The 18179-nt window shown below is 40.5% G+C and overlaps 1 protein-coding gene across 2 annotated transcripts in view; it reads right to left on the bottom strand.

Annotated features, from left to right (window-relative positions):
* Positions 1-18179, bottom strand: part of IMPG2 (interphotoreceptor matrix proteoglycan 2) — a 99549-nt gene that overhangs the window by 14971 nt on the left and 66399 nt on the right. For both annotated transcript variants that reach the window (XM_038387518.2, XM_043511150.1), the window contains 4 exons: positions 14452-14613; positions 11165-11223; positions 6037-6281; positions 4950-5035 (listed from right to left, as the gene is read on the bottom strand). In XM_038387518.2, coding sequence (XP_038243446.1) covers positions 4950-5035; positions 6037-6281; positions 11165-11223; positions 14452-14613 — 552 coding nt within the window. The remainder of the gene's footprint in view (positions 1-4949; positions 5036-6036; positions 6282-11164; positions 11224-14451; positions 14614-18179) is intronic.

Raw genomic sequence — 18179 nt, 5'->3', positions numbered from 1 at the left:
TGAGAGCCCAAGCTCTGCTGCATGAGGGGTGGGGGGCTCCCTGCCACCTGTGGCAGATGGGAGCTCCAATCCCGCCGCCCCGAGGCTGAAGTGGAAAATGTCACAGAAATCTCTGAATTAATGAATTCCAGGACATAATCTAATCCTTAGTTATAAACGAGTAATATTCAATTAAATTTTTTCACATGTCAGATAAAGCAACTTGCATGTCTTGGCAAGCTAAAAGGCTCTCTCTAGGGTCAGAGGGCTCTACAGGTGTTTGCTCTCTAGGGAGCCTGCCAGGGATTGCAACCGTTCAAAAGTGATGTGCTGGATTGTATTTATTAATCTCAAAATAAAAGGCTAAGCATGCCAGTAGACAATATTCCAGTGAAATCTTGCAAAGAAATAATTATACAAATACATTGCAATGCTATTAAAACAGCTTGCTATTCATATTAATTCTATTAAAACTATAAATTAAACTCACAAGAAATTAAATGAATGAACATCTTATTTCCCTTCTTTATAGCCTGATATTTTGATAGCTGCTCTGTGGGTTGTTGTTTTTTTTTTTTTTTCTGAAAAATTACTGTGCAGGACGCAATCAAGTTAACTGATGAAAGCACATCAATTATCGATTGCTTTACGTTACGTAAGCACCTGCTTAAAAGTGTACCCCTGTAAATCAAAATGTAGCAACAAAATTTAGCTTCAGTGTGTTTAAATAGAAATTAAAAGTTTATAAATTAAATACATGGTGTGATAATAGAAGGAAAATAAATGGAGGTGGATCTGCCCCACTCCCATCAGTTCTGTCCTCTAGCTCTTCCATCTGCCCAGCACTCTAGCCCCCCCATTAAGTTCTTGCCTCTAGCCCTTCCCCCCCCCCCAATTATCTGTGGCCTTCCCAGCCTCATCTCAGCTCTTACTGGGATTCTTCACCAACCCCCACAGCCCAGGTTGGGGGGAGGCTGCAGCAGGGTCCCCTTCCCCCTTCTGAGGCGTGAGAGGAAGGCTCCACTGGTTCCTCACCTCCTTCCCTCCCCTTTTTCACATTAGGTATTACAGGGAGTGGAGCCACCCTGAGCTGCAAGGCTCTTTCTGCTCCCTCCTTCCCCTGCCCCTCTTGTGCGCTGGGAGGGCTCCCCTCCTCTTCCCCCCACCCTTCCTACAAGAATAGGCTCGGCTCCTGGGAGGTGGGGAAGAAAACTATGCTGCTGCTTCCCAGCAGCTGTGAAGGATCAGCTGATGCTCAGTGGCGGGCCAAATGAGAGGGCCTCATGGGTTGGATGTGGACCATGGACCACCAATTAAAGAACAGTGTTATAAGCTACCCATCGGCTGCCTCAAGTGCCCCTGACTCTAGTATAGAAACCCATCTGTTCCCTTGGAGTTCATAGGCATATCTGGGTAACAACACAAACTTTTTTAAAAAGCCTGTAAAAAAAAAAGTGGAATCTATAATAAGAAGAAGAATGCTTAGAACTTACATAGTCCTTTTCTTCTGCAAGCTGAGTGAAATGCAGAAAGTAAACAACATACATGGTGAAAAGCAAATTTGATTTCAAAGCTTCTCTCTTTCTTTCCTACACTATACTAGTGTGTGGGCCTCGTAACCATCATAGTGCTTAGCACTTTTCATCCTCAAACGTTAATCTATCCACACAGTACCTCCGAGAGATAGGGTAGGTATTGTCTCCATTTTGCACACAGAGAAACCAATGCAGAGAGATTAACTTAACCAAGACCATAGAGGGGGTCAGCATGTCATAACTGTGACTTGAATTGAGGAGCCTGGCTTCCAGTCCTTGGCACAGAAAAATGAACCAGGTGGGCAATGTGCACACCAGTGCTCATTCCCCTAGCATGAATACTCATCAAAGACTCATTTAAGCTCAAATTGTCAAATTCAAATTGCATCTTTGGTTATAAAACTTGCAGTCTGCGAAGTGTGGGCCTCTATCCTGCAACGTGATTCACTAGTGTAGGCCCTTGGACTCCACCAAGGAGAGGGGTCTATGCTTGCAATTACACTGCAGGACACATTAGTTATAGAATTCATCCAATAAGGAAATAGAAACAATATCATATGATTTAAATGGGAGTGTGAATTGTGAACACTCACAATGGACTCTTCACAGTCTAGACCAAGGAATTATTCTGAAATAATTTGCAAATGATGAATAAATCTGAGAATTTAATTACCCGTGTTTGAACAATTTGTGAACAAGGAAAAAAAAAATGTGAATTTCACAGAATAAGCTGTTTTCTTGTGTATTATTTGTTCAGCTCTTTAAAAGTATTTGCCTTTCCTATTTTTATGACTAGCTGTTATTCCACTCCTGATATGTTTGTAGGCTGTTTTCATTTTAGCAATTACAAGCGACCAATGAATTGAAATTAATATATATGAGTTATGTGCTTCAGGAGCAAAAATCTCCAATGCATGTAAAACTATCAGGGTTTGTTTTGGTTTTTTGCAAGATTAGCGAAATAAGTATTAAAAAGAACAAACATAAAAACTGGTGTCAATAACTTTTCAATGCAAAATTTTTAAATGTTAGCACACAGGTGCCAGGAATTGCACTTCATCATTTATTTAATGTGGAGAGGTGTTCCTATGACAACTAATGCATTTCAAAGATTCTTGTTATGTACAATGTTATATTAACAAGTTTAATATTAGAGTGGCAAGTTCTGTTTTTGCCAATATCATTTGAATGGCTTACTAATATGACAGATCACTGCAAAAAGAAAAATATCCCAATTTCCCATTTCTTGCTGCCAGAAAGACATTACTTTCAATAATCCAGCCTGTTACAACAACAAAGTCTGGTTTAAATCCTATCTGCAGGATTTGAGAGAGATACAGCGATGAGGATTTGTAAAATTTAAAGAGAGGTGGATCTAGAGTTAATTGATATCTGCTACTGATCAGTTTGTGAAGTCAGGATAGTCCCACACAAATATGATGAATTAAAATACAGTCCTTAAAATTTTAACTATTTCTACAGAGGGGCTAATACAAAATATAGCAGGACTCATTTTCTCACTGGCACTTAATTTCTCCCATATTGCTTTAGCTGTGAAGAACAGATATTGCAACTGAGCAATTAAAAAAATTCAGCCTTGTTTTCTGTTTGTAATCTGTCCATAAGCAGTTTGATTTTCTTATTGAAATAATTTCTGTATTGTTGATTGCACATAGCAGCTCGCTGCAAGTATTCAATATCTAAAATTGAAGCTCTTGATTGGAAATGTAGATCACATGCTATTGTTTCTATTCTTTGACTAGATAAACAGAGCTATTGGAATCAGGATTCTGGGTGCAAATACTTGCTTTTACAAATTCATAATTCACTTCCAGAAAAGATTCTCAAAAATCCAGTTAAGTGAATTGCCACAAACTTTCCTGTCAATAAATTCATTTGCTAGAATATCTGCAGAAAGTGAACATAGAAGGGGTGTAAGCATAGCTAAAGTTATTTCTTTTATTATTGTATATATGAAACATTTTTAAGCTACTCACTCATCTCTAGTAAATATACAATATAGAAAACCAGTCTCTATAAATTAGCCAATATATTCATGCTGTTCACCATAATCAATTTGTTATGGCAATTCCCCTGTAAATGTCTAAGTTGCATAGGGTTATTTCTGAAGTTTTTATTCAGCCAAAGATTCCCACTAACTGGGATACTACACATGTTAATATACTGTATATTAATACAATGTACATCATAACATACACTCATATGAAGTCAATGGGAGTTCTACTTGAGTGAAGACTTCAGGGACTTCATCTGAAATTAAGTGTGTCCAGGCTCATAAAACTATCTGCATAATGGGCCAGATAAAAACCTAGATCGTATCACCACCAAATTCAGGGATGTTCAGAAGCTAGGTCTGAATTTTGTGGCTTAATTTCAGTTTCTCTCAAATTGTGTATAGTCAGGTGTTGCCTTAAACGCCTTCAACTTCGGAGCATGCTTGGACATATAAAAATGGAACTATTGGCCAATATTTGTCTAGATTTCCTTTGCTGTTACTGAGATGTAGGTTTGTTTTTACAAAGAACCGAGCACTGCACTTCTCAGTGATAACAGTACAGCTGCAAAGGAGAAAAAGGAGTTCTATTTTAATCTAATCTCTTCCATGGGCAAAATTTCCCCTCACATCTACCTCTTTTGTTCCAAGAAAAGGCCCAAATGATATTTTCTGTAGTATCTGGCTGGTGAATCTTGCCCATATGCTCAGGGTTTAGCCGATTGCCATATTTGGGGTCGGGAAGGAATTTTCTTCCAGGGCAGATTGGAGAGGCCCTGGAGGTTTTTCGCCTTCCTCTGTAGCATGGGGCATGGTTGACTTGAGGGAGGCTTCTCTGCTCCTTGAAGTCTTTGAACCATGATTTAAGGACTTCAATAGCTCAGACATAGGTGAGGTTTTTCATAGGGGTGGGTGGGTGAAATTCTGTGGCCTGCGCTGTGCAGGAGGTCGGACTAGATGATCAGAATGGTCCCTTCTGACCTTAGTATCTATGATACTCTTTAGCTGTGAGGACCATCATTTCCCTATGAAGCCACACAATCAAAACATTACAAGAAACCAAAAGGGAATCCTAAAATGAAGACATGGTTAGACAGGCTATAACAAGTACACAGTACTGGCTTGTACTAAAAAGAACAGATCAGGTTCTATTGTAGGAGGCGTGCCACTCTCCTAAGACCAAATATTTCCCAAAAGGAAGACTTTCAAAACAGAGCTCTCTCATCAGACTGTATATCTCTATATTGTGTGTATTTCTGAGCATTCATTCTGTATTTCAAACATGGCAGGGAACTGCGTTTTTGAATTCTGACTATACTTCCACCTTGTAGAATTAAAGTATTCGGTTGTGTTTGTAAGTAGGCGGCTGGAGAACAAATCAGAGTCATTAGAATGAGAATGCAGTGCAGAAATGTACTTACATCATCAACTACTGGAGACTCAAAAACAATTGGATTTTCAGTAATCCTGGATGTGTCTTCGGGTGCAGGGGAAACAACTTCTTTCACTGTGAAAATAAAGATGAGTTGTAAAATAACAGTTCGTACAGAATGTTTATTGTAGTTTATATGATGCCAACTGTGTTTTATTGTCTCTTTTTTCCCAAATGCTGTCACAGCTGCGGGTGCCTGAAAATAATTAAAAGCAGAGGATAAGAAAACATTCAGAATTTGAAGGTGTACACTGTCCAATTTATCATCCCAATTTGTCCTCGAGAATCCTGTGAAAAGTTGCACTAGCACTGAAAGGAAGTTGTTTGTAGAAGCAACAGGGTACTCTGGACTAAAACCATCACTCATGTTTCCTCTCTCCATCTCATATTTGCTTCCAGGAGCTTCTCAAAGTGCTCACCAGAATGATTGAGAGTCTGGAATGCCCTTTATCAGTCACACTTGAAGCAAGTATAGAGGAAGGATAACGACCGGAGATAGATAACAATTTCCACTGGCAACAGGCAGGACATCGAGAAGGCAGCACTTACCTAGTGCTGGTCTGTGTTGCCAGGGTCCAACTCAGCACTACTAGGCTGAAATTCATCCACAATACCCTATGCATCATTTGAGCTCCATTTAAGTGGCACATAGGGCCTTCTGCAGGCCTTCTGCACTGAGCTGAATTTCACTCTTACAGAATGTCATCAGCATCATCCTGCTGTAAGAGGATATACAATATCATACAAAGTATATATTTTGGGTGGAATTTGTATTTCATTTTAGTTACTGAAATATGATTGAACCCATCAAATGCATACCTTAAAAATTATACATCGCAATGTTAAATTAATTTAAGAGAGGCTAATCTGGTGGGTTAGGGATAGGATCCTAGCACTGCTGATCTGCTTTGATTTTAATAAAATCAGGACAAAAGGAGGAGCACTGTGGACTATACCACTGCATATAACTTCCTCCTTTTGAGAGAGGAGCTCCTAATCCCCCATACCACATCCTTCATCTTTTTTAAACATAAATTCTGATTAACAGACCACAGCATTTCTTAAACAATACACACCATTAATGAGCTGGAGAGAGTCAGGGTCCAAGGTCAAAGAGACATTTTCAAGGAAAGAGTTCTTTTGAAGGATTTCAGCAATATAAGTTCTGAAGTCACTGATTGTGTAAACAACAGTTGGCTTATCCTCAAGTTCTACGAAGGAGTTGTCCTCCACTTTGTTGGAATGAAGGTTAATAAGGTCCCAGGTGGCATTGCTGATGGCTTCCCCAACAAACGTGACAGCGTAGTGAACCTCCACGCCACTGTAGTTTTATAAAGAAAAAAGAAAATATAGATCAGAGCTAAACAGTTGGCCAGCTGTATCATGCATTCTGGATGTTTGAGGAGCCACGTCTCACACTTAGAAAAAGATACAACAGTTTAAAGGGGGTCTTTGGTAAAAATATATTTAATTGTCTTTATGTTTGTCTATCTCTGTAAAATGTATCACAGATGGAGCAAAATCTTCAGAGAGTGCACCACCCAAATTCAAAATCTCATATTTCCAACATCATGACAAGCCCAAATATTTGGCTTTATATCATAGTCATTAATAGGTCCAACCAATATCCAGAAGTGGAAATACTATGCGTGAAGAGACCAGGTTTTTACAAGACCTTGTCAACCCCATGAATGGCTTTGAGACATAGAATCAGCCTGGGAAAATGTAAACAAGCACAAAATATAAAAATGTGAGTCCTTGATCATCCCTAGTGGACAAGTTGTGCAATTTAAACTTGTTTTAAATGGTGCTCTTGATAGATCTAAAGATGTGTTTATATTATATGCCCAGAAAAGTGCCTATTTATAAGAATGTAGTGTCTCTCATTTATTTTTATTAAGAAGTTTTTGTTTTGTAAATTTGTACAGCTGAATTATTTGTGCCAATCCTACCCTATTTTCTGAATTTTCTTCTCATGAGCACACTTGGATTTACCTCCCCACAAGACAGTGCAGTAATCAGAGTTACCATAAACAGAGCGTAAGCACTAGGGAGCTTTAGTTAGTGTTTCACACTTTGACTGTACAAAGTGCATAATGAGAAAATGAGGTTGTCTATGAAGCACCAGGAAACCGTGCTCCAAAGATAGGTTTTCCTCCTGCCATAGAGCTGGAATGCATCCCTAATCAATGGCTGGGCTTAGTGAGGCCTACAGAGCTAAGTTCAGTTCAGATGTAAGCAGCAAATGCAGCTGCACTAAAACCACAACTCTGCTGGAGTTTTGCTGTTAACACTTTGGCTGAATTTCACCCATTGTAGGCGCATCATGGGCATAAGTATCACTATGGGGAATGGAAACAGAGCACAACAATGAAAAGACAGGGCAAAAATCAGAACCCAATATGCTGGACAACAATATCTGGATTTAATAAAGCCATGCTGTCAGTTGCAGCTATTAAATGCAATTAATAACTACGGTCATCCACCTGAAATGGGCCCAAACATCTGTTCCTTGGAGCAGAATGTCTCTGAATAGATTCTTGTGCATCCTTTCTTGCAGAAGTGCATGGGAGTAAGGGCATGGCTTTAATACTCTGCTGTTTTTGCAGAGTTTTTTTTCTTTTCAATCCCTTCTTCTAAAATCAAATGCTGCTTCTCTACAAGATTGTTTATGGAAACCAGCTTTTATGTTAAGATGTGTATTAGAGGGAATTTATATTTGACCTTTAATGGATTAGGAGCCCACAGTTCATTGATTTTTTGTCAGGCAAGTTCCCAAAAAGGTATCATAGAGAGCGTTCTTTGAAGCCCATATTAATTGGCAATTACTTCAAAATTCTTCAAATGAATAAGGGCTTCAAAGAGTGCTCTCTCTTTAATTGCATTTTAGGAAATTTCTAAGAAAAGGTCAATAAACTGTGGGCTCCTAATCCATTAAAAGTCAAGTATTAATTCCCTCTAAAATATGTGTGCGCGTGCACACACACACACACACACGGCACCTCAACAGATTTTGAGGTACTTAATATGGGCTTCAAAGAGCGCTCTTTGATACCTTGATACACACACATTAAATACAAAAAAACATTCCCCGAACAGGCCCAGTCTGATCTCTCCTTCCAGCTGAAGAAGTACAACTTCCACTGAGGTTCACATCCATATTGGCCTTCAAACACTTAAATGGGGTTTGCTTGAGATGTACCATTGTCTTAATTTATTTGGCTTTATACGGTCATGAAAAAGAGGTACCTATCAATGGCTCTAGGTGCCCTGCCACAAATTGCAATGCAAAAACAGTAAACAGCAGTTGAGCAATTTTATTTGCTTTAAACTAGAGATTCCTACAAAAAAAACATAACTCACTAACTGATTCGTGTTTAGGTAGAGTTTGCTATGTAACTGTTTCTGATTACCAGTTAAATAAAAAAATCAGATAGCCTAAAACAGGTCAGCTACTTGTAGTTTTAAGTAAATCTACAGCAAGGGATAATATTTTTACTGGATGTATCCTTAATTCATAACCACACTGCCATAATAACTGGTAGTCTCATGCAATTAGCAAGCCTGTCTAAATTTATACTACAACAATATGTATACATATGTTGCCTTTACCTGTCATCATCAGGAGAGCTAAACATTAAAAAAAAGAAATAAATATGTTAAATGAGAAACAGTTTTGTCATTCCATTGAAGTCTTCTAGTTCAGCGGTTCTCAAACTGTGGGTCGTGACCCTGTTTTAATGGGGTCGCCAAGGCTGGAGTTAGATGTGCCTATGCCTGGGGCTGAAGCCCTAGCCTCACCGCCCAGGGCCAAAGCCCAAGAGCAAGGGCTTCAGCCCTGGGTGTTGGGGCTCAGGTTACAGGTCCTCAGCCTGGGGCTGAAGCCCCTGGGTTTTGGTTTTGGCTTTGGCCCCTCACCTGGGGCAGCGGTGCCCGGGCAGGCATAGGTTTCGGTCCCCCTTCTTGGGGTCGTGTAGTAATTTTTGTTGTCAGAAGGGGGTCGCGGTGCAAGGAAGTTTCAGAACCTATGTTCTAGTTTATTCCTTACAGTGACAGCTCTGACATGCTACAGAACAGGCAAATTTGAAAATAAATCAAATTAAATAGCTTACAAGACAAAAATGTTATTCTGCTATACAAGGGACCAAATTCTGTTCACTCAGCTCAATGGGAGATTCACTACTGGCTTCAATGAGACTAAAAGTTGTTCTAAGTCAGTGCAGTTGTGCTAGCATATATCAGGGGGAAAAACGGGCACAATAATGTTACTTACGGCTAGTTTACAAACATATTTACTTATCAGAAAGTAGTAGGATATCCTTGCTGGAATATTTTGCCAGAACAAGCAGCCTTTTCGGCCTTCTCCACAGGTGCAGCAGCATGTAGTGCATGTGTTGCTACACGTCACAGTGAAAGGCAAACTGTGTCTACAATGCGGCATTAGCTACATGCAGCAGTGAAAGTCTCTGGCAGCTCCCCCAGCCTTTCCCTGCTGCCTCCCCAGTGCCAGAGCCTTTCCTCACGGTTGGAGTCTTTTGCTGTGATGGGGAAAGGCTCCAGCAGCAGGGATGCAGCGTAGACAGGGGAAGCACTGCTTGAGCATGTAAACAGACAGCTGTATAGGCAGGACGTATACTCTAGGTTTCTGGCATGTTTTTACTCTACATGCCTAAGCAGTGTACACACTGCTGCTTATACCCATGCTAGGGGTGTATGCAGTGTACGTACTCTGCATGCTGCTGGGGCTGATAGGAGGTATTGGAATGGCACTAATGGAGATGGAAGCCATTTCTCTATGGAACTGGTGTTACATACGCTGAGACCGTGCAGGCTTTTCCGCGCTGCCACACCTGTGTGTTTTAATTCTGACTTCTGCTAAAAGTGAGAACTGAAAGGGCTGTTTCCATGCTCCTGCAAAGCTTAAGTTTCCCTTGCAGAGACTGCAAACAAGGATAAATATTAGGGAGAATGTGATATGCCCATTTATCAACTACGAACCATTTTATGAGACCACCACTTCATTTTACGCACCTAAAGATCAACTAATAGTTGCCAATTATTAACAAACCACTGCACATTGGGCTAGATTTGAATTTGTCACTACACAAATGGGCAAATCCTACCAAAAACAGGCCCACAGATAACCTTTTAAATGTTTTATTATTTCATTCTGTATCAGCTTTTCTGTGGCACTCATAATCATAGCATTTGAATACCATCACAAACCCCTTCCCCCAAGCTAAAGAAGTGTTATCCTTGTACACACAGGGAACTGAGGCACAGAGCGGGTGCGTGACTTGGCTCAAGATAATCACAACAAGTCTGTGCCGAGCTGAGAACTGAATCCAGATTTCCCGATTCCCAGTCTGATGCTCCAACCACAAAGTATCCTTTGTCCCTTGCCATTTTTGCTTCCAGTGAGTATTGTAGCAACTGAGTTAATTGGCAGGAATATTCAGAAAAACATTGACTTGTAAATCAACTAGTGCAAAATGTTACGGCAGATAAATTTCAGATTCATACTCCTGTGTATTCACATCAGAAACCTAATCCTAAAAGTTATACTCAATCCAATCAGGAAACAGAAACATGTCACGTGACCTGTGCATCCAATCAAATCAGCTCAAATCTCAATTTCAAGTACTTGCTACAAATCTCTTGGAAACAATATTTACAAAACAAATGGACTCAAATCATTCTGAAAAACAAATAAATTGGAGAAACTCAGTCTTTTCACAGAATATTCATGAACAGAAAGACATGCATAATACATCAAATAAACAATTTGTTACAAATTATTCATCTACTTCTCTTTGTAACTTAGAGGTGAAATGTTATATATTTCATCATTAACCTTCTGAGCCATCCAGTCTTCCCTAATAGACTGGATAAAAAGTTAAGTACACTCAAAGTTTTCCCAAAAGTGTTTGGATTCCTCTGCATTTAATACTAACCTGTATCAAATTATGAACATTTGAGAATCTTGGAGAATTATCAAATGGCAAAAGACATGTTTATTGTATTTAAATCCTAGGACAAAGAAATAGGGGCAGACATCATGAGAGAGGCTTTGACTGACTTCAGGGGCAGAAGAAAGAAACAGCTGATCAAATTTGTCTTCTGCAGCAGTGATCAATAAAAGTTGTGTCGATCAGTTATGAGAACACTGGTGTTAGGTTTGTATGCCTTTATAAATCTATTTACCTGAATTCCAGCACGTGGATATTATTGTATCCAGATAATCCTTCAAATGCATTTTTTACCTTTTTGAAAAAAAAAACAGAGATAAATATATGTTTTATGAAATATTTGCAGCATTGTATAAAATGATGAGTTATGTATTTATAATAGAAAAGGACACAGGATATCATAGAACTTTTTATCTGTATAGAAAATGAGCTGAGATGGCAAATCTTTTTTGATACAAAAACAGAAGGAAATTGTGAGTATACCCAGCACCTATAGGAAATCTACAGACATATGACTGTACACAGAGAGAAGGGAACTATAAATCTGAATGATCACAATAGAGCTCTCTGGCATCTTAATTCTGTAGTGGCCTTTCAACAGACATGCATGAGGTTAAAACACGATCAGATTTTATATGAGCCCATTTAACTGACAGTCTCCATGGCTCCTGACAGTAATGTACCTATACACTACTATCCTGCTTAGCCAACTCAAATCTTCTCCTCCCCCTCCCCAAAGGTTATGATTGCCTCTAAAATTCTTCGGATTAAATGTAGGACAGATTAAGACAAAAGTCTTAGGATCTAGGACACATTATAGCAGATCCCAAGACACAGCAATGAGTCAGCGAACCAGGTGCTAGTGCAGAACACAGCCAATTGCTACTGGGCTAGCTAGGCTGGGTAGAATTACCAAGGATTTAGGAGTGGAAGAAAGATAACAACCCACTGGGTGAGGGTGCAGCTAGGAGGGGAAACGTGCAGGTGGTAAAGTGCTGGTGTATCCAGGCCTAATTAAATAGGAGACTGTGCTGTAATAGTGGGACACAAATAGGAGAAGCCACCAGTAATTGTGTTCATGTTGGAACAGAAAATCCCTGTGATCTGTCATCACAAGCTTTTTTACTCCCCAGATTCCACCCCCAAGACCTGTTTTTAAACGGTCTCTTGTGAGACTTAAACTATCCGAAGTGCTGCTGATTTTCAAAGGCTTATTTGTCCAAGCACAGAGAGAAATAGGCAGGGGATCAAAGGAACGGAACATCCAGATGCCGGGTGGCCCCTATTCCATCTGGCATTTCTTCCACATACACTAGGACATTGGTATTTGGCCACACAGCTAGGAAAATTAAGATGTCTGACCTACACTGGCCATACGTGACAGTTGTGGTGACATCCTTTGGCTTAAGGATAGAGTACATCTATTTCCCACCTAACTCAGAATCTGGCATAGAGTTAGCCCCATTATAATGGATTCAGCAGACTTTGCCAAGAAGAGCTCCAACTAATAAGTCTGAAAAGGGAATAAAGCTAGAGAAAAGAATGCCATTATTGTTAGTTATTTTATAGCACCCAAAGTTGTGCAGGGTGTCTTACCTAATACAAAAGAAAGACATGATCCCTGCTCCAAAGGGCTTATGGTCAAAATGTGAACATGTCAATGAGTATGGGTGAGAAACAGGGAGATCGGGCGAGGAAGGTCCAGAGTTACAGTGATATGATCACACAGACGCTCAGTTACAACATATATATTGTAAAAAGAAAAGGAGTACTTGTGGCACCTTAGAGACTAACAAATTTATTTGAGCATAAGCTTTCGTGAGCTACAGCTCACTTCATCGGAATGCATCTGATGAAGTGAGCTGTAGCTCACGAAAGCTTATGCTCAAATAAATTTGTTAGTCTCTAAGGTGCCACAAGTACTCCTTTTCTTTTTGCGAATACAGACTAACACGGCTGCTACTCTGAAACCTGACATGTATATCGGTGGCCCAGTAACCATTTTTTCTTTTTAAAAAAAACAGCTCTAGGACAGCAAATATTATGGACTCACTAGTTGTGGGAATTGCAGAAGAAGTGCATTTTCAGAAGGATTTAAGGCCCTGATTCAGCAGCCCTTCCTTTTCAGCAAAACACTTTTGAGCTTAATTTCCATTTATTTCAATGGGATTTAAACATGTGCTTGAGTACTTTGATGAATAGGAATAGATTTAGACAGGTTCTTAAATGCTCTGCTGAGCTGGGGCCTAAGTGAGCAGTGAGTATGGGCTTGGTGGCTCAGGTTACAAATGGTGTATTACACGTAAGGGGTGTCCACCCATTCAGGAAATGTCGCTGCTCCCAGACAGTACTGAGTAGTGCTCTGTTGTTTTGTGACCATCGTTCACTTCTCTTTAAAAGAATTCACTGCCGTGAAGGTAGTTGTTTTTACCATCATCTGAAGGTTCATTCCACTTGTTAAGATTATTGAAATTAAGCTGGGAAGTCTTTCTGCTTGAGCAGTTGGGACTCAGTATTCTCACGTATTCAGGATCTTAAAACTGGCCAAAAATTTAGAGAGCTCTGGGATGAATTTAGGCAGGCCATTCAGTAACAAGGAAGCATTAAAATTTTAAATAGCCTTTCCAAGCCCTGAAGTTTTATTAAGATCAAATGGAATTCCATCACGAGACAATGAGAATCTTGACTCTTCTTGAAGCCCTGTCTGACAACCTTATTGGTGAGTCATTGAAATATTCAGAAAGAATAGGGCCAAACTTAGTCCTGGATAAGCAGCTGTGTAAACTGGCAGAATGATGCAACAGAACAAAAGGCAGTTGTGATCAGCCAAGCCTTTTCCACCAAGTAATAATGTTTTTATAATAATAAAGCAAAATGCATTAGTAAAAGCAGAAAAGGAAACCGAGAACTTCCCAACTCAGGCTTCAACTGAGTCCCTCTGCCCCAGCGTATGGAGCCCATCCTTCACAAAAGCATCCTCCCATCTCTACCTGCAAAAAAGCCAAATTATAGTCCTGTATGAAGAGATGGAGAAGATCAACTAGATTAATCTCTGGTGAACAAGAACCAGGCTGTGCCCCAGTACACTGTCCATAGGACACAACTCCACTCCTGCAGGAGCTGTTGGGCTGGCATTCTCTCAGGCATTTCATAAAGCATAATTTTGAGAAGTTCTAGTATAAAGGGAAAATCCCACAATGCTGTGCTGACAACATATGGTGAGTGAATGCCCCAGCATTCTCACTGAATTAGAGTCTGGATCTCAGAGAAGAAGCAGCAACACTGGTTTACCATTTAAGGCAGAGCAGGCTGTCATAGATCAGGACAGCAAGGATATTTGAGGCATCACATTTTTAATGACTGGAGAGTGAGGTGATGGGCATTTCCCAGCATGCCTCAGGCAGCAAAATCCCTAGCTAGCTCAGGAGAACCACATAAGGAAAAGCTGGCCCTAACATGGCATTCTCATTCTATCACTTATACCAGGAGCTTGTGGGAAAAAGATCAGAGAAAGTAAATTACCTGAGAAATAAATTGTTCTGAGAGTAGCTGATGCTGCATGGTGGATGGGTCACTCAATTCCTCAGTGTATTTCTCTCCCAAAATAAGGATGCTGAACTCAACCATCTGGTCAGGAACAGGTTTCATCAGCTTCCCATCCTCCTTCTTGATCTCATTGTTGATCTAGGAAAAAAGAAAACAATGGGATTTAGTGATCTGTATGATTTGCTCTTGCGTTATTTTTTATATGAAGCTCAATCCTTGGGCCATTCTACACTTTGTGGGTTTTATCCATGCAGAGGGCAGGAAACACACAAGTTTCCTATTTGTTTATTGTGTCATTTTGGGGGCAAGTATTTCCCCTTTTCCCTCAGTGAAATAGGATGGGATTCAGCTTCTGTAACCAAAGGATCTCATGAGATATGCATGGATATTGGGTGATCTGCAGAGGCCTCTGCAGAACTACCCAGTTGTATCCCCTTTGATCTGGAGAGCTGCATTGTAATTTTTGAAGCAACCCTGGTGCCAATGGCTGATGCCTCAGGAAGCAAGCAATAGCCAATCAAACTTCAACTAAAATATGCAGGGTCAGCAGGGCAGTGTGCCATGAAGAACAGTTGCTTCTTAGCTCTGCCTCACTGTGACCCTACCTATCAGCCCCAGCCTGCAATCTGTTGTTGTTCTAATGTCAGGCTTCCCACAGGGCCCCAGGGGGAACATGCCACAGAATCAGTGCTTCCTCCCTTCATGCACCCCAGCCACAGTCAACTTCGACTTTAAGGCCAGAAGGGACCATCATGATCATCCATTGTAGGCCACAAGACTTCACCCACCCACTCCTGTAACAAACCCCCTACCCTCTGGCTCAGTTATTGAAGTCCTCAAATCATAGTTTAAGATATCAAGTTACAGAGAATGCACAGGTTATTCTAATTTAAACCTGCAAGTGACCCATGTTGCAGGCTGCGGAAGATTAAACTCCCCTCTCACTCCCCCAGGGTCTTTGCCAATTTGACCCAGGGAAAATTCCTTATCAGCCCCAAATATGGGGATCAGTTAGACGTGGGCATGTGGGAAAGATCCAGCCAACCAGACACCTGGGAAAGAATTCTCTATAGTAACTCAGAGCCCTCCCCATCAGGTGTCCCATTACCAGCCGTTGGGGATCTTTGCTGCTAGCAGTCACAGATCAGTGATATACCATTGTAGGCAGTCTCATCATACCACCCCCTCCATAAGCTTATTAAGCTCAGTCTTGAAGCCAGTTAGGTTTTTTGCCCCTAGTGCTCTCCTGGGAAGGCTGTTCCAGAACTTCACTCCTCAGATGGTTAGAAACCTTCCTCTAATTTCAAGTCAAAACTTGCTGATGACCAGTTGCTATCCATTTGTTCCTGTGTCCATGTTGGTGCTTAACTTAAATAACTCCTCTCCCTCCACAGTATTTATCCCTCTGATGTATTTCTAGAGAGCAGTCATATCTCCCCTCAACCTTCATTTGGTTAGGCTAAACCAGTCAAGCTCTTCGAGTCTCCGCTCCTCAGGAAGGTTTTCCATTCCTCTGCTCATCCTCATAGCCCTTCTCTGCACCTGTTCCAGCTTCAATTCATCTTTCTTACACCCAGGAGAACAGAACTGCACCCAGATGAGGTCTCACCAATGTTGTGAATAATGGTACTAACACTTCCCTGTCTCTACTGGAAATACCTCACCTGATGCATTCTAAGATTGCATTAGCCTGCCTTGGCTCCCCTCTGCTGACAGAAACAGAATGGAGAATATTGCCCTAAACTAAGTGTTAATGACTGGGGGGTGAGAGGGGGGCGGAATCCAGTTGATTTGGAGGCGTTTTTATTTTTTATTTACAAACCTCTAAGATTACTTTTTTTAGGTTTGTATAACTTGAAGATCTTTTTCCTGTTACTTAAATAATTTTTCCCCAGGCAGATTAAAATAATAATAAAAAAAAAAGAGAGATTTTGTTTAAACTAAAGAGCAGCCTTTGCTGTATCTGACACGAGGGACGGAAACCTTCCCCTATCACACCTCCTTCTCCAAAAGCTTCACTGCCATCAGCAAGAGCCTTCTATACTGTTTAGAGCTTGTAATTATTTTTAAATGTAATTCTCTCCCTTCAAACCCCCCATTCACAGGCTGCTGATGGTTAAAGAAAAAAAAAAAGATCTTGTAAACTGTCTTGGGGTTTGTGGCTCCTTAGTGCTCTACAGTGTCCTCCCCCATCTCAATTTTGCAGATATCAGTGTTCACACCTTTAGGAGAGGATTTCGAGGATTTCCATTCCCCTGAGGCTCAGAGTTCTGAAGTCTGATCTTGGACTTATCCTGGTAAGAAAGGTTCTTGTATCACTGGGTAACCATCAGTGGTCAGGCTCATTGGCAATAAACCTAAAACTAGCTGGCATCCGAAGGCAAATTTACATGTAGTGGACGACTATTACTACCTGATTGTTTGTGTTTCTGTGTGGTGTGAACTGCTGACCAGTCACCCAAAAATAAAAGTAAAGGTGGCGTGTGAATACATAAGATGAGGAATGTTGGCTTTTGTTCTTGTAATTTACAATACAGTTTGCACTGTAGTGTTACTTTATAAAAAGAGAAAGCACTGTAGCAGCAGTAATCTAATTTTACATTGCCCTCTGAATTACTGAGTAGTCCCCATCTCTGCTCAGCTACACTTCTAACACAATCCATGCAATTCTTTTATAAAAAGAACAATGGTTTAGGTGGGACCAAACCAGAGGCACTGTCAGTCAGTGATTTAGAACTACAGCCATGATAAACTCAGGGGAACCAGGTTACAAGGGGTCACGTAAACTTCATATTCAGTGTTTGTTCTTGGTAGTTCAGAGAGTTTCATATTCAAACAAACCTGAAAACTCCAAGAGAAGCTATAGAGTTTGGCCTGGTTTGGATCACAATCATGCTAAACTACTGAGCTTTGCATGATTTTAGCCCAGTACCATAAATTAGCCCAGTTTCAGGAACCTTTCAGTTAATCTAATGAGAGTTTGAAGCTTATAACAAAACCCAAAACAGGCAATTTCACCTCACAGATTTGCACAATTTTCTTCTCTAGTCATGCAAGCCAACAATTTCAGAAGTAGGTGCCTAAAGTTTGGCCCTAATCCATTTTTAGGCACCTAATTAACAGTGGCCTGTTTTCCAGAAGATCTGAGGCAACCACAGCTCTGAGTGACTTCATTGGGAGTTGTAGGTGTTCAGCATCTCTGAAAGCCAGTTCACTTTTACATTGGGTGCTTAAAAAGGAATTTGGGTATCTAACTTTAGGTATTCAAGTTTGGAGAGTTTTGCCTTAGATAGATACCAAGGTGATGAATGCTTATAAATACTACCATCTCAATGAAATCCATCTATTAGATAGGGAGTAGGATTTTCAAAAGTACCAGAATGACTCTGGAGCACAAGTCACATTGTCTTCCAATAGGAATTGTGCTCCTTAGTCACACAGGTGCTTTTGAAAATCTCACCCAGTGTCCAGTCCTGCAGTACTAGCAAAACACACATTGACTTCTGGGTTGAGTCCATGTTTAGCATTGTGTGGAAGTTTCACTATGTACCCTGTGTGACTGGGAGAATCTCTTTCTGCAGTGAACTAACTAAACACTTTACGTAATTCATCCCATTAGTTCAGACATTACCCTCCTCAAGGCACTGCTTTATCAAGTCCCGCCAGTAAATTTCTTAAATCCTGCCGACCCTCAGTAATTACTA

This window comes from Dermochelys coriacea, chromosome 1 (assembly GCF_009764565.3).
Source record: "Dermochelys coriacea isolate rDerCor1 chromosome 1, rDerCor1.pri.v4, whole genome shotgun sequence".
Classification (NCBI taxonomy): Eukaryota; Metazoa; Chordata; order Testudines; family Dermochelyidae; genus Dermochelys; species Dermochelys coriacea.
This window is presented reverse-complemented; position numbering and strand designations above follow the sequence as displayed.